The sequence below is a fragment of the Rhineura floridana genome, chromosome 9 (genome assembly GCF_030035675.1).
Source record: "Rhineura floridana isolate rRhiFlo1 chromosome 9, rRhiFlo1.hap2, whole genome shotgun sequence".
Lineage (NCBI taxonomy): Eukaryota > Metazoa > Chordata > Lepidosauria > Squamata > Rhineuridae > Rhineura > Rhineura floridana.
In genome coordinates this window covers 3,349-26,235 of record NC_084488.1, presented here as the reverse complement: position 1 = coordinate 26,235, position 22,887 = coordinate 3,349, and the positions used below count along the sequence as shown (strand labels likewise).

At 48.0% G+C, this 22,887-nt stretch overlaps 1 protein-coding gene across 3 annotated transcripts; it reads left to right on the top strand.

Moving 5' to 3' along the window:
- Nucleotides 1-5,099: 5,099 nt before the first annotated feature.
- LOC133364134 (Golgi-associated RAB2 interactor protein 3-like) lies at nucleotides 5,100-21,286 on the top strand. 3 transcript variants are annotated; one of them, XM_061584290.1, is made up of 9 exons: nucleotides 5,100-5,488; nucleotides 6,087-6,538; nucleotides 9,798-9,955; nucleotides 11,703-11,872; nucleotides 11,972-12,239; nucleotides 12,808-13,358; nucleotides 15,334-15,377; nucleotides 15,493-15,590; nucleotides 20,597-21,286. In XM_061584290.1, the coding sequence occupies exons 2-9, from the start codon at nucleotides 6,106-6,108 to the stop codon at nucleotides 21,104-21,106; spliced, it is 2,232 nt and encodes a 743-aa protein (XP_061440274.1). In that variant the 5' UTR covers nucleotides 5,100-5,488; nucleotides 6,087-6,105; the 3' UTR covers nucleotides 21,107-21,286. The 3 variants fall into 3 exon arrangements, with proteins under 3 accessions (XP_061440274.1, XP_061440276.1, XP_061440273.1); XM_061584292.1 differs by having other exon boundaries at nucleotides 5,101-5,187; nucleotides 20,600-21,286; XM_061584289.1 differs by having other exon boundaries at nucleotides 5,101-5,187.
- Nucleotides 21,287-22,887: the final 1,601 nt, after the last annotated feature.

Here is a 22,887-nt window from a genome sequence, read left to right as displayed (position 1 = left end):
AATAGTGTAACAGAGCAATGAAAGCTGGTGTTTTATGTATGTGTTATAATATGTGTACAGCAACCAGCCAGATACATATACTACAAATTTAAACCAGTTGCAAATAGGAATGGGGGAAAATTTGATTCAGTTCACATTTAAAGCCAAGTCTATCAAATTTGCGGATCCTGAAATAATATAAGAACTGAATCACAGCCATCTTTCAAAATTTGCAGTTCTCCCAATTTTACAATGTAGTTCTCCAACCAATGTTTACAAAAATGCATCTATTAGGGGAAAGTGTGCAGAAGATGAATGTATTTGTGAAAATAACAAAAGTACATTATATTAGGAGAAATTGCTTGCAAAAATGTTTACATCAATCAAAACTGCATAAACAATTGTGTTTACTGGGGGGAATTTGCACTAAAATGCTGAAGAATTTTTATGGGATTTTTTTAAAAAATTGCAAATTGTTTCAGAAGTGTGGAGAACTGAATTTAATATCGGAAAAAATGGAAAGAACCAAAACTGACAGAGCCTTACATGCATAGTTGCAAATCAGTTTAACTGTTCTAAACAAGGACTTCAAGACTAGTTCTGTGTAGACTGTGGCAGAGATAGGGAATCTGTGACTCTCCAGGTGGCAGAGGACTCCATCAGCCCCCCAGCAAGCATGGCCGATGGTCAGGCTTGATGGAATCTGAAGAGACACAGATTCTCCATTCCCAGATTGGCACTTTAAAAAAAATGCTGACAGTCTGATGACACTACCCAGAATTCCTAGAGGAGAGCTATGTCCATCAAACCAATTTAAATATATAGCATTGTGTTCTGAGGTTCCTTCAGTTGACAGTCACATCTCCTTAAGAGGAATTAGTTAATCATCAGGAAAACTTATTGATGTCGTCCAAAGTGCAGTAGTGTTAAGTGGACAGCACTAAAGTGCAATGAAGAGCATCCAATCTTATTTCAAAAGACTGCAAAACTGTGACTGTAGAATCTTGAAGGTGGCCAAATTCATACAAATGAATACCCAAAGCTTGAGTTCCAAGTATCTTCCACATTAAGACAGGGCTAAGGGAACCTTGGCGAGAGCCAGTGTGGCATAGTGGTTAAGGTGTTGGACTACGACCTGGGAGACCAGGGTTTGAATCCCCACATAGCCATGAAGCTGCCTCTCAGCCTCATGAAAACTCTATTCATAGGGTCGCCATAAGTCGGAATCGACTTGAAGGCAGTACATACATACATAAGGGAACCTTAGGCCCAGGGACCAAATGGAGTCCTCCGGCCGTCTCTATCTGGTTCTCGGGACTATCCCAAGGCCACGCCCTCTCCCCAGATCATATCTCTGATTGGTCCTGCTTTGCACCCAACGTGAGTGTTTTTGCCTGGGTGAAGTACGTCCTTGAACTCTGCTAATGCCATCAACCAAGACTGCCATCAACCAAGATGGCGGTGGAGACTTCTTTAAGGGGCTGATGCCCCTACCGCCATCTTGGTTGATGGCAGGCATGCGAGTGCACGTAGCATACCACACATGCGTGCCATCAACCAAAATGGTGGCGGGGACATTAGTCCCTTAGAGAAGCCTCCACTGCCCTCTTGGTTGATTGCAGCCATGCACATACAGCAGTAAGAGACAGGAGAGAAGTGGGATAGGCAGGAGCCACGCGGCCGGGCACACTGGTGCCCAAGGGCCCAGTAATGCCTGGTGCCGGCCCTGGTAAGGACAGTGCTGGAATGCAGCCCCTTCCCATCCCCAGCTGTTGACAACCATTATGACTTACTTATCTATTAACTTATTCCTTATTTACTTACAATCATTTATTGAAAGCAGGCTTCTTCAATCTAATGCCCTCCGGCCGTGCTGACTTGGACTGATGGGAATTGTAGCCTAAAACATCTGGAGGGCACCAGATTGGGGCAGGCTGATTCAAAACATTTATCCCTTGCCTTTTGGCATCAGTTTGTCTTTTTAAAAAAAACAAAACAAAAAGCTGAAATCTGTATTTCATCACAAAATGCACATTTACATACATTTTTTATTGCCACGTATTGAATTTCTACATGTAGTTTACTCTAAAATGCGTCTTTCAAAATGCATTTTGGCATATTATTTCAGCCTAGAACTGCATCCCAATTCCCGAAGCATAGTCAATATTGGGAAGGGCGGTAGCTCTGCGGTAGAGCACCTGCTTTGCATGAAGGAAGTCCCAGGTTCAATCCCCAGCAAGTCGGTAGGGCTGGGAGATGTTCTTCCCTTGCTCTGCTCTTGCACTACAGCCTACACTGAGCTAGATGGACCAATAGGCTGAGTCAGTATAAGACAACGTCCGGTGTTCTATGGCCCCAGCAAATTGATACACAGAAATACACAGTATGTGAATGTAGAGCTTCCTTCTTAAGCTTGCATGGATGGAACGGTCAGTTTTGATTCTCTCCATTTCTCCTTTTTCCAATCTTAAATTCAGTTCTCCAGATTTCTGCAGTAAGTAGCGATTTAAAAAATCCTCATGAAAATTCTTTAGCATTTTAGTGTGAATTTCTACTAAAAACACATTTTTGTATGCGGTTTTCCCTTACAGAATTCTGCAAAGCAATTTTCCCTAATATAATGCATTTTTGCATGTTATTTTCACTACTATCTGCATTTTATGCACAATACAATATGCATTTTATGCACATTACTTGGTTGGAGAACTGCATTGCAAAATTTGAAGGTGTGTAAATTGTGAAGGATGGCTCTGTTTTGGCTGGTGTATTATTTCAGAAAGTGTGAATTTGGTAGGTTCGCCTTTAAATGCAAACTGAATCACATTTCTCCCCCGTCTGTACATCATGGAGAACTGAAGCCTCTTCCATCAAGGATGTTTCTAATTCTTGTCACGGTTCCATCATCTTTTAAAATGTGTTCTGACTGTAAAAAGTGCCGTTCCCAAATGGCATAGGCCAAGGTCACCCACAGGGATTCAAATGCATTATTTGGTTGTTTATAATCCAGATGGATATAGAGAAATGGTCTTTGGGGGAGAAGATGATGCATCCCACATGGAACAGGACCAGAATTGTTACTATTGCACAGAGCTCATAAATAGATGATAGTTACGCATTAGACAAGGACTCGCGGAAAGGAAGCATTCAATCCATTTTTTCTTCATGGGACAACAATGGGCCAATCGAATCCATGGCTGGAAGCAGGTGGTAGACTCCCTCACTTTAGAACTGGCGGGAGGGATTTCTTGAAGGAGCTTGAAGCTCAGCTAATCCTGCTTTCATTTTATTCACACTTTCCTCTAACATATGCATTTTTGTAAACATTTTGTGAATGTTGCCATTTGGATAAGTTTTCCTTGGGAATATGTACAGGCAAGGTTTGAAATAGATACAGGAAAGGAATTTTGGGAGAATAGACATCTTAATAGCAGCTATTTTCCCTAACCAAATCAAGTTCAAATGGCTCCAACTGCTAAGTTCCCTCCAGATCTATTTGTACAGAGACCCAAAATTTCTATTCCTCATCTGTTGCAAAGTGCGTGGAGCAACAAACGTTTACTCATACAGCCCTCTATATCCTCTGTCCAGCCAAAGCAAAAGCATTAGCAGAGTTCAAGGACGTACTTCACCCAGGCAAAAACACTCACGTTGGGTGCAAAGCAGGACCAATCAGAGATATGACCTGGGGAGAGGGCGTGGCCTTGGGATAGTCCCGAGAACCAGATAGAGACGGCCGGAGGACTCCATTTGGTCCCTGGGCCTAAGGTTCCCTTATGTATGTATGTACTGCCTTCAAGTCGATTCCGACTTATGGCGACCCTATGAATAGAGTTTTCATGAGGCTGAGAGGCAGCTTCATGGCTATGTGGGGATTCAAACCCTGGTCTCCCAGGTCGTAGTCCAACACCTTAACCACTATGCCACACTGGCTCTCGCCAAGGTTCCCTTAGCCCTGTCTTAATGTGGAAGATACTTGGAACTCAAGCTTTGGGTATTCATTTGTATGAATTTGGCCACCTTCAAGATTCTACAGTCACAGTTTTGCAGTCTTTTGAAATAAGATTGGATGCTCTTCATTGCACTTTAGTGCTGTCCACTTAACACTACTGCACTTTGGACGACATCAATAAGTTTTCCTGATGATTAACTAATTCCTCTTAAGGAGATGTGACTGTCAACTGAAGGAACCTCAGAACACAATGCTATATATTTAAATTGGTTTGATGGACATAGCTCTCCTCTAGGAATTCTGGGTAGTGTCATCAGACTGTCAGCATTTTTTTTAAAGTGCCAATCTGGGAATGGAGAATCTGTGTCTCTTCAGATTCCATCAAGCCTGACCATCGGCCATGCTTGCTGGGGGGCTGATGGAGTCCTCTGCCACCTGGAGAGTCACAGATTCCCTATCTCTGCCACAGTCTACACAGAACTAGTCTTGAAGTCCTTGTTTAGAACAGTTAAACTGATTTGCAACTATGCATGTAAGGCTCTGTCAGTTTTGGTTCTTTCCATTTTTTCCGATATTAAATTCAGTTCTCCACACTTCTGAAACAATTTGCAATTTTTTAAAAAAATCCCATAAAAATTCTTCAGCATTTTAGTGCAAATTCCCCCCAGTAAACACAATTGTTTATGCAGTTTTGATTGATGTAAACATTTTTGCAAGCAATTTCTCCTAATATAATGTACTTTTGTTATTTTCACAAATACATTCATCTTCTGCACACTTTCCCCTAATAGATGCATTTTTGTAAACATTGGTTGGAGAACTACATTGTAAAATTGGGAGAACTGCAAATTTTGAAAGATGGCTGTGATTCAGTTCTTATATTATTTCAGGATCCGCAAATTTGATAGACTTGGCTTTAAATGTGAACTGAATCAAATTTTCCCCCATTCCTATTTGCAACTGGTTTAAATTTGTAGTATATGTATCTGGCTGGTTGCTGTACACATATTATAACACATACATAAAACACCAGCTTTCATTGCTCTGTTACACTATTGATTCAGGTCCCTAGTGAATTCAATTGGCCAGAGGCTACTAAGGGTTAATATGCTGCCACAGAGTTGAAATTGGAGCTAGTGGGAAGTCTTTTGCGCATGTATGTGTGGTATGCCAATGGTCATGTGACAGCTCTGCTTTCCTCTCTCGCTCTCTCGACACAGCAAAACCGCCGGCTTTTACCCACAGAAATTCCAATCAAGGTATTTTCCAGAGCAGGGGAGTTGGAACCAGGCCAGCAAGCAGGAACAGGGTGACAGCCAAGATTCTTGAGTGTCCTGAGCTTGGAATACAGTTTGGAGAGGAGGAACACATGGTTTCATGGTTGGACCCTGACCTGAGAGACCAGGGCTCGAATCCCCACCCAGCTGTTAAGCTCACTGGGTGACCTTGGGCCAGTCACTGCCTCACACTGCCTTAAATAACCTTCCTCACAGGGTTGTTGTGAGGATAAAAATGGAGAGGGGGAACTATGTATGCCTCCTTGAGCTCCTTGGAGGAAAGGTAAATAAATAAATAAATAAATAAATAAATAAATAAATAAATGTGAAGAATTAAAGATTTTATAGTGTGGATCTGCCCCCATTCATTGTAACCTATAGATATTGTCTTTAGATTGTGCGCAGAGTACACCACTGAGAGTTTTTAAAAAACATTAAGCATTTTACAAATGCTTTTAAAGAAACAAACGGAGGGTTGGGAGCTTCAGGTCTGGAAGCTGAAAGTGGTCTGATTCTGGCCCTCGGAATTCTCTCCAGGCCACACCCCTTACCAGCCCAGCTTTGCACCAAGCGTTTTTGCCCTGGCCGGGATGTGCCTTTGAACTCTGATTAATGCCTCTTGTCTGCCAAGAAGGATAGAGACAGGTCTGTGAGTGTGTGTAGAAACTGGTGCACATATGACATTTAGATTTGTTGCTCCAGTGGCTTTTATCTCCCCCACCCACTCACCCACCCACCCCAGAGTTTGGAAGGTTGTCCAGAAGGGAATGTAGCCCTTGGGCTGAAAAAGGTTCCCCATCAATGACAGTAACTGTCAAAAGTGAATTATGGGAACTGAGAGAATAGGAATCCTGATTTACCTCTTCACTCTCCTCTTCTAGTTCCTGAAACCGGTCCAGTATGGACACTGGACATTATCTGCAGAGGATCGGGTACCGGGGCCCCACCCAGCCTTCCCTGGAGACCTTGTGCCATCTCCACCCTTGCCACCTCCTCTCTGTGCCCTTTGAGAGCCTCGGCATCCATTGCAAGGAGCTCATTGTCCTGGACTTGCCCCTTCTCTACGACAAGATCATCCGGCGCCATCGGGGAGGCTTCTGTTTCGAGCTGAACGGCCTTTTCCTGTGGCTACTGCAGGTGTTAGGATTTGATGCCAAAGCTGTGGCTGGGCGTGTCCAGAACCGTTTCACGGGGCGTTATGGTCCCCCGTTGGACCACATGGTGATTTTGGTGCAGCTGGATGGGCAACGGCTGCTCTGCGACGTTGGCTTTGGTGAAGGTTTTATGGAGCCGTTAGAATTGAAGCTCGCAACGGAGCAAGTCCAGGAAGGGGGTATTTTTTGGCTGGACCTGACAGGGGAAATCTGGGTGCTGGAGCGCCGGGAAATCTCTGGGAGGGAGGGGAGACCCTTATATCAATTCACCCTAGAGGAGAAGAAACTGGACGATTTCACCAGCGTGTGCCTCTACCACCAGACTTCACCCAGTTCCATCTTCACGTGCAAATCTTTCTGCTCCCTGCACAAAGAAAATGGCGGGCGCCTCACTTACATGGGTTGGCGTCTCATTTCCACAATGGGAGAGAAGCGTACAGAGACTGCCTTGCAGACCTCTGAGATCCCAGCAGTACTCCACGAGAAATTCGGGATCAAACTGGGCGGGGACTTTGAGCCAAAGGATGAAGAAATTCTGCCACCTCTTGAGGAAGAGTAACGTGGGATGAGGGAAACTACTCCCCAAATTTGATAGTTTAGAAGCTGATTCATGTATAACTTCTCAGGATGCAGCTCCTAGCCATTAGCTGAACTGCTGTGATGTCATGGAACTATTACAAATATTCTAACCTCTGAAGGGAAGGGAAGTACTTCAGGCGGTCCAGTCCTGCACCAGTCGGATGGGCTAGAGACTGCTTTGGCTGCTCATACAGCCTAACAAGTATGGCCAATGGCCAGGGATGATGAGAGTTGTAGTTCAGCAACATCTGGAGGGCCTGCTTTAAACAGATGAACCTGTCTCATAACAAATCAAACTATTGCTGCATCTAGCCCAGTATAATTATTCCTGTCTTTCCCAACCAGGTGCTCACCAGATGTTTTGGACTGGGGCTGTCGTCCAAAACATCTGGAAGGTACCAAGGTAAGGAAGGGTGGTCTGGCAGTGGCTCTTTGGGATCTCAGACAGTCGACTGTTTTTTAAAAAGGTATTGGCCCTAGGAGAGTGCATGAAAGAGATGGGCTCAGCTTCCGGTAGCAAAGCATCGTGGATTCAGCTAAATCCATGCTGAATGCACAGAATAAAAAATTCCCCCTGCAATTAATTAATGGAACTAACAAAAAAGGCCATGGGACTTGAAATTCTTGATGGGCACCTGCAACAGAGGTTGTAAAAAAATGGTAAATAGTGGTTTTGAAAGCCAGCAGGTGTGTACAATACTACCTGGCTTTCTTCAAAAATATGCTCCATGGCTGACAGAAGCAAACGGTACTCAACTGAAAGCAACATCAACATCTCTTTCAACTCTTAACTGAACAGAGCACTCCTAGGGTAGAAACACACTCAGTGGTTTCAGCATGTCTCCATTTTTCTCTCTTCTGAAACTAGGGCCACACAACGCTAGACAAACCCTGCCTCTTTCCCTGTAAAATCTGGTGGGAGCAGCTTGAATGCATTTTTTTAAAAAAATTCAGCTTGAGAGAGATTTCACAGCAGATCAACCTGTGTTCCCTCCAGCTGTGGCTAATGGAAAAGCTTTGATCTGGTGACTAGTGTGTTTACAGACCTATGCTCCAGAGATGGGGAAGCTTTGGGCCTCCAGATGTTGTTGGACTCCAACTCCCATCAGCCCAAGGCAGCATGGCCAATGGTTGGGGTTGTTCGGTCTTGTGGTCCAGCACCATCTGGAAGGCCACAGGCTAGCCCTTCCTGCTCTACTCCAACGCTTCGGGGGGGGGTTACACTGGCAGAACAGCAGCCGTATCTTACACATGCTCAGCTTGGGAGGGGGAAACACCACAGAAAATCCTACATGGCACAAAAAGAACACACACACACCAAACTTCCATGGACAATCCACCAAGGCCCACCAATCATGCAGTGCCAGTGATGATGCCCATGAAGGGAGCCATTGACTCTGGTCACTGAGGATGTGTCCCAAGGCACAAAAAGCCACAGTGCCCCCACTCCAGGAGCTCTAGTGCTGTAGGCAGCAATAACCTTGTTACTGCCAGTTTCCAGGCACTGGCTTGAATTGCCTTATGATGCCATAATGTGCAGGCATATAAGCAGCCATTTTACAGCCTGTCAGCTGATGGGGGCCACTTGCAGAGAAGAGAGTCCTCCACGGGCACAGAGCCCCAGAGGCACAAAGGACATGGGGGGGCCCTTCCCCACCTGGAATCATGAGCCAGTATTTTGTGACCCAAGGGATGCCTTGTGCCATGTTAACCAGCAAGGCCCTATAACTCCTGAGTCTCCACTCAGTCCCACAGCCATGAACACGTACCCTGCAGGTAGGACCTAGGGTGCCCAGGTTCTTGAGAGGGGAGGAAGATAATTGAGTTCCACGGAATTCTGCCTTGATTTCAAGGGAAAGGCTTGTGAGATGGAAGGTTTTGCTCATGTTCAAGAGCTAACAGATGGCCGTGTTTGAGGACAGGAAGGAATTTCCCCTCAGATCATGTTGGCTCATTTATCTGAGAGGAGCAAGCAGGCATAGTGTTGCCTGTCACCTGCACACATGGCTTGGCTCACTTGCTTGATTTGTCCAGAGCCATTGCTCGCTTGGCAGGCGCTGTGGTCTGCAGCCAAATGCTTTTATGTTGCTGTACACCACCCAATATGTTTTGCAAGAGGGTGGTGTATAAATAAATAATGTAAATCTATTGGGAAGAACTGGCGGCCAGTTGATTTTGAGGTTGAATTATATAGCCTTTGGGTCCCTGTCATCTCTCAACTCTATGATTTTAAGTTAGAGGCCTTTAGTGAACTTTAACATATGTGGGAGGGGGTATAATGAGGCTTTATTTTTGCACCATCACTGTGTGTGATGCTTTACTGTGGGTGTGGGGACCCTTTGGCCCTCCAAATGTTGCTGAACTACAGCTCCCATCATCCCTGGACATTGGCCATGCTTGATGGCATTGATGGGAGTTATAGTTCAGCAACATCAGGAGGGCCCAAAGTTCCCCACACCGGCTTTATGAAGAAGTTCCTGCCCCAAGAGGCTTACAACCTATAATTTGCAATGGAGGCTGATAGGTCCATGTCAGTGGGGTGGTGGAATCTGTTCCGGGGTTCACTCTGAACTTTCAAGGAGCTGTCCAGGGTGCTGAATCTAAATTTGGGGTCAGGCTTCAGCACCTTGGACAGCGCTCAAAAGTTCAGACGAAAACCCAGAGCAGATTCCACTGACATGGAACCACAAGCCGCTGCTGATAATTTGACACAGGGAGTGAACTGCAAAAGGGAAGGGTCCCTGAGTCCTGCTGCAAGACAAAAGCCAGGTCCTGCAGACTGAAGGTTTTGACCCTGGACTTCCCCTGTCATTTCTCATATGAATCCTCTTTGTTAATTTTTATTTTCCGGTCTCCCAGGGACTAAGCAGAAGGGCTTGCAGAATCTCACCAAAGGTATCCGTGAGCAGCCTTTCCCTGGCTGGGCCCCAGCAACTGGCAGTCTGCAGGAGGTGTTGCGGCAGCCTGAATACTATCCATATGGAGATGCACCAATGTTCGAGGGCACCTTTGTGCAGGTGAACTGAATGCTGCCCTTGGTTGGGCAGTGTGGCTCACGGCACAGAGATTTCTGCAGCAGCGTTCCCTGTTGGAGCCTGCCCTCCCCCCACGAACGTACAAGGATGTGCACCATATTGGCCAGCGTAGATTAAAGGCAGATCCACACCACACCAATACCATGCATTTAAAGCACATCCAACACACATGATTACTGCTGTTGTTGGTGGTGTTGTTAATTAGATTTATATCTCGCCCATCCGCCCAGCAGAAGCCCATTGAAACCATGTGACTTCTTCCCTCAAAGAATCCTGGGAACTGTGGTTTCTCCCGACCGAGCTACAAATTCCCAGAAAACTTTACAAATGGCAGTTTCCATTATGCTTTGCGGCGGCAGGCAAACCATTTCGCAATTACCGCTAAGAGCCATCCTGTTCCCATGTGCCTGCTGGCTCAGTCTGCCCGCATGCCAGTTTGGGCCATTGTGTCTCCTTGTGTTTCTCTGCATGGAAGTGCTCATAAAGAGGCATGGGAGGGGGCAGATGGTTGCATCGACAACCGACTGCAGCAAAGTGCCCCAGAAGGCCCTGCTTCCGACTTCTAGTTGAAAGGCTCAGGGAGTGGGTGATGGGAAAGGCTTCTATCCAACGGTGGCTGGAGCCCATTGGGACTGTTGGGGCAGAAAGGCAGGGAGCCCCAATGGGAGGTGGAACCAGAGCCAAAGACAGTCAGAGCCAACTCATTCTAGTTGTCTCTATCCTCCTCTTCCCGGCTGAGTTCAATGAGGGGCAACACTCAGGAGACTAAGGGGGAGGAAGCTCAAAGGCAGTGCCACCCCCTGGATTGCTTGCAAGTAAGAAGGCAGGGCAAGTGAGGGCTGACTGAAGGCAGACTAAGAGTCATCGATCATAGGGAGCTGCCTTAGTCTGAGCCTAAGTAAGTTGGCATATATTGCCACAAATAGCCTGATGCAAAAATAGTCTCAAAAGGCTGTTGGTTGAAAGGGTAAAGAAATGTAAGGTTTATTACCACTGGGGAATAAAATCATTCTGACAACAGACATACATGTGGCTACTGCAGAGCCAGGAGGAAGCAAAGCCTGAGGAAAAACAAACAAGGAATCAGTGAGGGGAAAATAGGTGGCCTTTCTGTCTATCGCCCCCTACTGGCTCAGGTTACTTGTTGTTGCAAGGGTTGGTGCTTTACTGCCAACAATACTGAGGAGGTTCAGTATTGCCTACTCTGACATGCAGCAGCTTTCCAGGGTTTTAGGCAGGGGCCTCTCCCAGCCCTGTCTGGAGATGCTGGGGATTGAACCTGGGCCAGTCTGCGTGCAAACCAAATGCTCTGCCACTGAGCTATGGCCATGCTGCTGTTGGTTGGGCAGTGGCCTATATGCCTTAAAGGAGCCACTTCTGTTGCTTCCACCAAAGCCCATACAGACAGCTGTTGCCAGGCAGAACAGACAGTGTTGGACTAAACCGACCTGTGGCCTATCCTGATTATATATGTGATTATATATGAGATTCATGTGATTATATATGAGAGGGGGAAGAAACAAAGGCTTTGATGGTAGGCTGAAGAGACTCTAGGCCTGAAGAGGCGTAGGAGCCACAGTGCAAGGAACAGCAAGGAAGGTCTACTGTCAGCCAGACCCTGCATTGCCCAAATGATTTCAGATGCTGTAGCTTGTTTGGGGCTCCTATTGCCACAGCTTTTGTTCCATTCTTAGCAGACTCCCCTCCCCTCTCCTCTCCTCTCACGCAGGTAACCAAGAGGGGTGAATACGTTGGCATCCACGACCAGCCCAATGTAATCACCATGGGTGTTTTAGCCAGCAGCCCATCTCTACTACTTCCTGACCAGATGATCATGGCCCAAGTAAAGAAAGGTGTCAAAATCACAAAGGCAAAGGTGAAAGACCTGGAGATCACTCGGTGAGATTGGTGTAGTCCCCCATTCTGCCATCCCTCACTTTCCCGGGAAAACCCCACCACCTGGGAGGTTCCTAGGCTGAGTCCTTCCTTCCCTCACAGGTTGATCCCTCTACACCTGGTGAAGATTTTTGTGCATAACGTGGATGAGCGACAGCTGAAAGTAAAGTTGGCAACAGGGCAAATATATTATCTGCAACTCTGTGCCCCCAAAGGGGATGAGAACTTCCTCTTTGAGCGCTGGATTCGCCTTGCTTACATGTTGCACGAGGCCAGCGGCAGGATCAGTGCTCCAGTCAGCTTCACCTCGAAGGAATCGGGGCTTCACACGATACGGACGAGTGCTAGGTTGCGTGCTACATCTGAGAAGGTGAGTCTCATGAAGCAAAGCTACCCAAAAGCCAAGTTCCTTCTTTGTCCTTTACCATATCCGCCTGCCATCATCACGCTGCTCAGTCTTACCCTAGCCCCTCCCCCACCTTCTCAAAAAGAACCCTCAAGGTCCAAATATTTCCCTGCATTCCCTATTTTGATGAGCCCAGGGATGGGGAACTGCAAACCTCTGCAGCCTTTCGATCTGTCCTGTAGACTGTCCTCCTTGGCCTCATTCCTTCTCCTGTCTTCCACTGGCCACATGCCCACTGCTGTCCTTATTGGCTTCCAAAGCATCCCCTGCCCCTCACCTTTCCCATCTGAAAAGGGAAGGAGGGAGTGTGCTTTGTCAGGAGTTGACACCTCAAGTCACTAGCCACTCATTTCTTCTTGTTCCCAAAATGCAATTTATTTATTTAGAAGCATTGAGAACATCTGTCCTTAGATCACATCTGCATCTTATCTACACAACTTAGGGCACTTCTAGATAGGGGCTTAATATTGTAAATGATTTTTCAGTTATTTCAAACTGGTTATTGGCAACAGTTTTTTTTTTAATTTGGCAGATTTTCCCCAGAAAGGGTGAGTCTGAATTAAATAGGGAAGAAAGACAGGCTGATGTTTCAGTGGCTGCTGGACCTTCTGAAGTGGGTGCCAAGTCAATGGCAGCTGGCCCATCCAGACCAACCAGTCAGCCAGCTCAAATGACTTCTGAGAAACCTGCAGCCGCAGTTGCTCCTTCTGAGCCAGGGAGTCGGGGCCAGGAAAGTGCCGCACATTCACAGACAGCAAATGTGAAATCCCAGGAGCCTAGCAAGGCACAGAGTACCAGGCCACAGACGCCTTCAAGCCGCTCCCCAAAGAAGGGGCGCTCCACTTCTTGGAGCCCATCACGGAAGGAAAAGAAGTCTGGGCTACAAGTCCACAGGACAACAGCATCAGTAGCAGTGGGGCCTTCTCAACAAGGCTGGAAGACTGTGGGTGTGGGGCCCTCCATGGTGGTTGGCCTGATTACAAGCAGGCCCCAGAGCGGAGCACTGGGAACAGATAAAGAAAGTAAAGAACTAGCCAAGCAGATCCAGCCAAGCAGTGCTGCAGGGAAACAGGAACCCCCCAGGTATGCTGGCTGGGAGAACCAAGTGGCAGATGTTCAGGGTGAGAAGTACAGTCTCAGCAATCTGGGTTGGGCAAGATAAGAGAACCAGCTGCCTGGTGCGCTTCCTTTGAAGCCCAGCTGAACAAAGGCAAGCAGATCTGTTAGCATCTCTGGGATAAAATGCTCAAATGAGTGAAGAAGACACGAATGTCATATTCTGTGGGGTGTGAAGTGATCGACTATAACCTTGTCAACCAATAGCTCCAAATGAGATGGTGGGAGCCTAATTTATACATTGCCACAGTTTTGTGTAAATTGTTTATCTACAGTCCAGCTCCACACCACTTTGCTTGGATAGAATGAGTGCGAGGAACCTTTGGCCCTCCAGATGTTGCTGAACTACCATGGGCATTGGCCATGCTAGGTTGAGCTGATGGGAGTTGTAGCTCAGCAACATCTGGAGGGCCAAAGATTAATAATAATAATAATAATAAATAATAAATTTAATTCTTGTGTCGCCTATCTGGCCGAAGCCACTCTAGGCGACGTACACACTAAAATTCAGTAAATTACAATACAATACAGATAAAATACAGTAACATCAGTACGATCATTAATCACAGCAGCATGAAATCAGTTAGGGCGATCAATAGATAATAAAATATCCCAAAAAAGTTAGCCCTCCCCGGAATTCCTGAAGGCCTGTCCAAAAAGCCAAGTTTTTAATGCCCGGCGAAATATATCCAGGGAAGGGGCATGGCGAAGATCGAATGGGAGGGAGTTCCAGAGAGTGGGGGCCGCCACTGAAAATGCCCTCTCTCTAGTCCCTACCAACCTAGCTGTTTTCGTTGGTGGGTTGGTTGATTCCCCACATCTGGGATAGAAGAACTCATGCGGGGAAATGAAGCAATTCCTTCCCATGCCAGCACCACCCTTTCAAGGAAGCTTGTATGGAAATGAACCACATAATTTCCCCCATCCATGTCGTTCCTCCATCCGGACAGAAGGGCTGTGTGGGAGAAGCAGCTCTCATGTTGCTGGGCTGGAGAGTTAGCAGTTCCTGGGCTGAGGAACACCAACTAAAATTCTCTCACTTGGCTCCTGGCTCAGGAGGAATAGGGCTCCTCCCATAGCTGTGGTTTTGGACCTGTGCAACTCAGGTCCATCCCTAGGTATTATGGGAACTATACAGTTCTGCAAGTTTTAGCTGCAAAGTATGCATATTGCTCTCCTGAACTGCCTAGATATCAAACTAGAGTTAGTGGGCATGTTGTGCTTAGTCCTCCTGCATGTTCTTATTTTTAAAAAATGTTGCTCCCAAAGCAATAACCCCAGAGTCAGGTTAAGAAATCTTGAGTATGAAATCTCAAAAGGTGGAAAATGTAATGCATTTGGGCTTTTTAACTGTTCACCTGAGCCCTTTTCAAATGCTATTTTGTTGTTATATGCCTTCAAGTCGATTACGACTTATGGTGACCCTATGAATCAGTGACCTCCAGTGGCATCTGCTATAAACCACCCTGTTCAGATCAAACGTTATACAATGCTACATTAACGACAGGGGTGCGGAAGACGAGCTTTGTAACCTATGCATGTTCATTAGAATCTGTGAGAGAACCTCACATATGCAGCTGTCCATGTAGGAGGCCCTCTCTTCCTATGATCACAAATCCTGCGCATGCGAGGGTTCTCTAACAAAGACACATTGTGGCAGCCTACTGCCATAATGTCCCCCATGTTCATGCATTCCTGTTATGTATAACTGCTGACTCCATTAGTTAAGCATGCCATCATATTTTTTTCTAACTGCTGCATCCATGAGACCTAGAAACATACTTCTTCCATTTAAAACATTTGATTCCTGGGATTCCAGGCAGGGCCAGGAAGTGGTCTCGGGTACTATTATGAACCTTGGAATAACAATAAAAATCAATAGCTGTGTTTTTATTCTGAACTCCTTTAACAAATTAGACTAACTGAACTTGTATCTAAACAGGAGCCAGATGTCCAAGAACAAACTGAAAAAGGCTCTGAGTTCAGGTAGGAAGAAATGCCAATTAGATGGCCTATATGAATGCTTGATTCCCATATCCCCCACCACCATGCCCCTGGCTGGAAGCCATGTCGCTGGCTAATTGCTCCATTTGCTTTGCAGCTCGACAAACAAGCAGCCTTACTTTTGGAACCATCTATAGTGTCCTGTCCTCATCTATGGAGAAACTGAAACTGTCAAAAAGCAGGGAAGATTCTAAGGTACTGGGGCAGAGCAAGGGTGCGGTTTGAATGAAACATTTTGTGAGTCAGAGATGCTCTTCTGGTGCATCTGATTGTCATATGCTTCCCTGTTCCTAAAATAAGATGGCAGGTGTGAGGTCAATAGGGTGATCTTCTCTACTCACTATTCACAACTACAGCTGGTTCATAATTGGATGTACATCATTATTTATTGATTGATTGATTCAATTTATTAGTCGCCCATCTGGCTGGTTGTCCAGCCACTCTGGGCGACGTACAAGGTAAAAAACAATACATTAAAACGTTAAAATTTAAAACCGTAACAGTAAAAACCTAACCCACCCCAAAAGCCTGCCTGAAGAGCCAGGTCTTCAAGGCCCGGCGGAAGCTCATCATAGAAGGGGCATGGCGGAGATCATTTGGGAGAGAGTTCCACAGGGTGGGGGCCACTATTGAAAAAGCCCTCTGTCTAATCCTCACCAGTCTAGCTGTTTTCACCGGTGGGATCGAGAGAAGGTCTTCTGAGGCTGATCTTGTTGAGCGGCATTCCTGACGATGCTGGAGGCGCTCCTTCAGATAGACTGGGCTAAAACCGTGTAGGGTTTTAAAGGTCAAAACCAACACCTTGAATTGGGCCCGGTAAACAACCGGTAGCCAGTGCAACTCCTTCCACACTGGAGTGATGTGATCTTGCCGGCGGCTGCCTTTAATCAGACGAGCCGCCGCATTCTGTACCAGTTGCAGCTTCCGGACCGTTTTCAAGGGTAACCCCACGTACAGCGCATTACAGTAGTCTAGGCGAGAGGTGACCAGGGCATGTACCACCGGTGGGAGCAGATGGTTGGGAAGTTAGGGGCGCAGCCTCCGTATCAGATGGAGTTGATACAGCGCCGCCCGGCTCACAGCCGAGACTTGAGCCTCCATGGACAGCTGGGAGTCAAGAATGACCCCCAGGCTGCGGACCTGGTCTTTCAGGGGCAATCGTACCCCATTGAGCACCAGGTCCACATCCCCCAGCCTTCCCTTGTCTCCCACAAACAGTACCTCGGTTTTGTCAGGGTTCAGCTTCAGCTTATTCCTTCCCATCCAGCCACTCACCGACTCCAGGCACTTGGACAGGGTTTCTACAGCCAACCTCGGTGAAGATTTAAATGAGAGATAGAGCTGCGTGTCATCCGCATACTGATGACATTGCAGCCCAAATCTCCTGATGATTGCCCCCAGCGGCTTTATATAGATGTTGAACAGCATCGGGGAGAGGATGGAACCCTGTGGCAACCCACAAGTGAGAGGCCAAGGATCCGAGACCTCATCCTCCAATACCACTCTTTGGTACCTACCAGAGAGGAAGGAATGGAACCACTGCAATACAGTGCCCCCCATGCCTAACCTCTCCAGGCGGTCCAAGAGGATAACGTGGTCAACGGTATCGAAAGCTGCTGAGAGATCAAGGAGGACAAGGAAGGTGCATTCGCCCCTATCCCACGCCCTCCTCATATCATCTACCAAGGCGACCAAGGCTGTTTCAGTCCCATGTCCAGGCCTGAAGCCCGATTGAAATGGATCCAGATAATCCGCTTCCTCCAAGTGCGCTTGCAATTGCTTTGCCACCACCCGCTCAACCGCCTTGCCTAAGAATGGCAAATTTGAGACTGGGTGAAAGTTGTTCAGATCTTGGGGATCCAAGGAGGGCTTCTTTAAGATTGGTTTCATTACTGCCTCCTTGAGCGCTGATGGCATTACTCCCTCTTCGAGAGATGTATTTACCACCATCTTGATCCCCTCACCCAGTCTATCTTTGCAGCTCATAATGAGCCACGATGGGCAAGGATCGAGTAAGCAAGTGGTTGGCTTTAAGGTTGAAAGCACCTTGTCCACTTCATCAGATGGAAGAAGCTGGAACCGATCCCACACCACCAGAGCACCACTGGTCACCTCTGGCTCGCTCACTGTGTCCACAGCGCACGGGATAGCACTCTTAATACAATCGATTTTCTCCGCAAAGTGTTCAGAAAAATCGTCACAGGAGGCCTTAGCATGTTCCATTGGTTCCGGAGCAACTGGACCGACCAGGCTCCAGACCACTTGGAACAGTCTCCTGGGACAGCACTCTGCAGATGCAATAGAGACACCATAAAAATCTTTTTTTGCTGCCCTTATTGTCACATGATAGGCTGCCGCAGCCACTCTAACATGTGTCCGATCATCGTCAGAGCGAGATTTCCGCCACCGGCGCTCTAGCCGTCTCACCTCACGCCTCAGAATTCGCAACCGTGGGGTGAACCACGGTGCCACCTGAGCTCTATTCAGGGGGAGAGGGCGTTTCGGAGCCACCCGGTCTAATGCCCCGGCGATTGCGGCATTCCACCCCTCCACCAGGGTCTCAGCCGAGTGGCTGTGTGCATGCTCCAGAGAGTCCCCAAGCGCATTCAGGAATCCATCAGGATCCATCAGACACCTGGGGCGGACCATCTTAATAGGTTCTCCACCCCCACGGAGGGTTTGTGGCACCGAAAAGTCCATCCTCACCAAGTAGTGGTCTGACCATGACAAGGGGGTGATGGATGTACCTCCAATTTTCAGATCACTCCCCTCCTCTCCCGAGACAAACACAAGGTCGAGTGCATGACCGGCTACATGGGTGGGCCCCATTGTAATAAGGTGCAGCTCCCAGGAAGCCATGGTTTCCATGAAGTCCCGAGGCGCCCCAGTAAGGATGGCCTCTGAATGTACATTGAAGTCCCCCAATACCAGCAGGTTTGGGGACTGTACACGCACAGCCGAGACCACCTGCAGCACCTCGGCCAGGGAGTCTGTCGTGCAGCGGGGTGGACGGTACACGAGCAGAATCCCTAGACTGCCCTAATAATTACTTGATTATTAGATCTTGAAATGTCTTGGCTTCCATCAAAGAACCCACATTTTAGCATGTGTTTTTAAATTGCTTTTTAAAAAAATGTGTTTTTAAATTTGTATTTGTTTTTAATGTTTTTAATTGTTGTAAACCGCCCAGAGAGCTTCGGCTATGGGGCAATATACAAATGAAATAAATAAATGGGAACAGTAGTTTAAGGGAACTGACCTCACAGACCTACAATTCCCATTACCCTTAAATCATTATATCTACAATTGCCATCACCCGTAACAAACTACAGTTCCCAGGATTCTCTATTAAAGTGTTATAAGAGTGCTTTAAATGCATTATGTTGATGTGACATCAGTGCTTGATGGATGACATCAGAATGTGTGTTTGAGATGACAGTGGGCAATGTAGACATTCTGTCATTGGTGTTCGATCTATGATAGCCCCAACACATGTGCAATCCTTTACTTGATGGTTCATATATGAACCAGCTCATAGTGCAGAATTCTTCCATGCCTCAAGGATGCCTTCTTTCTTCTAGAAGTTTCTTTCTGCATTTCTGCACCATGGTAGCTCCAATGGAGACTTGCCCTAAGGTGATGCTTTTCAGGCCCCCTCCCAAAACCACATTCCAATTCCTTACTCAGTCTATTACTCTGTTTATAGACACATATCTGTTCATGCAAATGTACACCTATTCTTACACCAGCAACATGCAAATACACAAACCCCAGCAAGGTTTGAGAAAGAATTCAGTTCCAAGCCTCAGCTAGGGTATATGTGAAGAAATAAGATAAGAGAGCCTCTGAGCATATGTGGAATCCTTTTTGCCACTAACCTCACCAGTTTGGGATTCATTAGCCAGCATGATGTGTGGGTCAAAGGGCAGGTTTGAGTCCTAGGATTTCTTTACCCTTTCTTTCCAAATTTAAACCCTGCCCAGTGGTGTTAAGGATTGTCACTGCATAATACAAATTAAGACCTTGTGCTTGAATTTTGGACAGCCCTATCAGAAGGGAGAGGCAGTCTCATAGGGGTGCTCAAAAGGGAGGGAAGGACTAATTTATGTTGTGAAGATTGCCCAATCCATTCTGACCAATGCTCTTTCTCAGGGGCAAAGGGTCTTTCTGTGTCTTATTCTCGTACACCCTTGAACACAACACCCTCAAGAGTATACTTTCAAACATTTAGCAAGTGTACTAGAATAAGACACATTAAAACCCTTTGCTCCTGAAGAAGAACTTTGGTCAAAAAGGATTGGGCAGTCATCCCCACAAAACAAATTACTACTTTTAAAGCACCAAGTTGAGGCTTACCTCATCTTATGCTCTAGTGCAGCATTTCTCAAATAGTGGGCCTCGACCCACCAGTGGGCCTAGGGCCACTTTCAGGTGGGCTTCAGTGCCACAGCCTGACTAGTGCCTCTTCACTTGCCTGCCCTGCACCCTAGACATGCCACATAGCCTTTTGGTTGGACCAATGCCAGAAATGTAAAGGTAGCTGGGAGACAGAGAAGTTGTGGGGAACAGAAGGGAAGGAAGGCCTCTCTCCGCAGAAGGAAAAAGACATGAGTGGAACATGAACAGGCAGGAGGGATGAAAGAAACTGGCAGTTGGGTGTGTGTGGATAAGGTACATGTTAAGTGGAAGAAGAAATTACAGGAGATGGGTAAAAATACTTTGAGAGGCATGGGGGGATGGGATGGCATGGAGAAAATATTAAAAATATAAAAGAAAAAGCCCTTTAAAGCCACTGAACTGCACATTCTGAGTGAAACAGGGAGGCTGTCACAGTAGCTCGAGCAAATACCTGTACTTAGGAAAGCAGAGCTATGCAACTCCCTGCCACAAGGAAAACACCGTGGCAAAGAATTTAGCAATTTTTCAAGATGGTTTAGAGATCAATAGAAAATGATATCAGTAATTGCCAGCTGATTATACCAAACTTCATCTGCCACAAGTCTCTGACTGGTTCTGCCCCTGCGCCACCATTTTGTGACTGGTGGGCTTCAGTAATTTTCAGTGGGCCCTGGGGGTGGAATGTTTGAGAACCTCTGCTCCATTTTTTTAATGCTGTGCCCCCCACCAAGTTTTCTCCTGCCTCTCCTATAGCCGCCCATCTCTTTTTCCCCACTCTCTTCTCTCTCTTTGCTCTTCCACAGCAGGTGGCTGTCAAGCCTTCCAAACGTGTAACAATCTCAGGCGTGATTGGCCCATCAGGGAAAAGTGTCCCGGAGGAGAAGAAGGAGGAAGAAGAGGCAGGGAATCCTGAGCTCCACACAGTTGACAATCTGAGGATGGATGCAGGCTCCAGTGCAGCAGCTATGATGGGGACAGATACAGACCGCCCACCCCCACAGTCCCACGCTTCAATGGGAGAAGGAGCCCCTGAGGCAAAGAGTCCTGCAGTTGGGGGTGGCAACTCAGAAGCAGCTGAATTCTCAAGGCCAGGCAGCCAGATCATTGCCAGGGAGCCTGGTGTGGCAAACGTGACTTCCCAGAAGTCTGACCAGATCAAGGATGTGGGACAGCCCAGCACTCCCCGCCTGGAGGATCAGGGTTGCCAGGTCTCCGGTTTCCTGCTGGAGTCTCAGGGGAAAAGGGGCCGTCTCCGGCGTTTAAAAAGGTGGATCTCCTGCTTTTCAGCGGCCCCCTCAGCCACGCATGCGTGATTGACACACGCATACGTTGGGCTGTGGCTGGCCGCCTTCCCGCCCTTTCTCAGTCAGCCGGGGACTGCAGACACAGGAGGACGAAGCGGCTGCCAGCAGGTGCCTCAAGAAGACTCGAGCTGCCGCCGTCATTGCATGGAAGCTGCCTTGGCACTGGGTCGACAAGCCGAAAGGAGTTCAACGAGGCTAAGTGCGGGAGAAGAAGGGCACGCACATATACACAAGAGCCTTCCCCATCCCGAAAGCAGGCAGGGGCTCCCGGCCACTTCCCTCCCGGAAAACGGCTGACAGGCCCAAGGCGGTCCTTCTCCTCCTCTTCTCACCTGCGACCGGCTTCAAGCGCCGGCTGCCTTTCGCGCAGAGTTCCGGGTTGCCGAGCGCCAACCTCGGCCTCGCCAGCCCACGCGGCAGAAGGCACACGCCCGCCCGCCCTGCCTTCTTTGGGCCGAGGAGAAGGCGGAGGCCCGGCGCGCCCGGGAGGGGAAGAGCGGGCGGTGGGGTGGAGGCTTAGGTTTGGGAGAGGCGCCTCGGCCATTGCAGCCTCGGGGGGGGAGGATGGAGCCTGCCCCTCACCGTTTCATGAAGGGACGCCCCTGCCCGCTGCCGAGCGGCCTGCCAGCCTCAGCAGGAGTGGAGGCCGGCCAGCCGGCTCCTTCTTAGCCCCGGAGCCGGTTCCCCACAGCATGAGGGGTGAAGCGGCCCGCCGTCCTTTCCGGAGCTGGCAGGCCGCTCGGCAGCGGGCAGGGGCTGCTGCTGAGGGGGGGGTCCCTTCAGGAAACGGTGAGGGGCAGGCTCCGTCCTCCCCCCCGAGGCTGGCGACGGCTGAGGCGCCTCTCCCAAACCTAAGCCTCCACCCCACCGCCCGCTCTTCCCCTCCCGGGCGCGCCGCGCCTCCGCCTTCTCCTCGGCCCAAAGAAGGCAGGGCGGGCGGGCGTGTGCCTTCTGCCGCGTGGGCTGGCTAGGCCGAGGTTGGCGCTCGGTGACCTGGAACTCTGCGCGAAAGGCAGCCGGTGCTTGAAGCCGGTCGCAGGTGAGAGGAGGAGGAGAAGGACCGCCTTGGGCCTGTCAGCCGTTTTCCGGGAGGGAAGCGGCCGGGAGCCCCTGCCTGCTTTCGGGATGGGGAAGGCTCTTGTGTATATGTGCGTGCCCTTCTCCTTCTCCTGCACTTAGCCTCGTTGAACTCCTTTCGGCTTGTCGACCCAGTGCCAAGGCAGCTTCCATGCAACTCCCGGGGCCGTTTTCACACGAGAGGTTTCAAACGCCCCTTTTGCATTTCCCGCGTCTTCCTTTACCCCCACGGAGGGTGTGTGACATCGAAAGGTCTACTCTCACCAGGTAGTGATCTGAACATGAGAAGGGGATAAAAGACGTAGCCCCATCAGGAGGTCCCTTCCATGTGATGTAGGAATCAGGCTTTTAGTGTGGTGGCATCTACGCATTGGAACTCCCTCCCATTACATGTGCCACCTCTGTTGTCTTTTTGACCCCTGTTGAAGACCTTTCCTTTTGATGAGCCTTCTCAGTGGAGATTTTTTTATCCCACTCTGTAACTGTATTAGATTTCAAATGGTTTAAATATATGCTTTTATTGTTGATTCTTTAAATTGTTTAATCATTCTGGGATGTTTGATGGGAAGCAGTTTATAAAGGGAATAAATAAACAAACATCTTCCACAACAAAGACATCCTTCCCTAAGAATCTCCAGTTGCCCAGGTATCCAGCTGGGAAGATTTGCAAACACCTCTCAGTTTTGAGCCCATTTCCAGGCAAAACAAGGTCA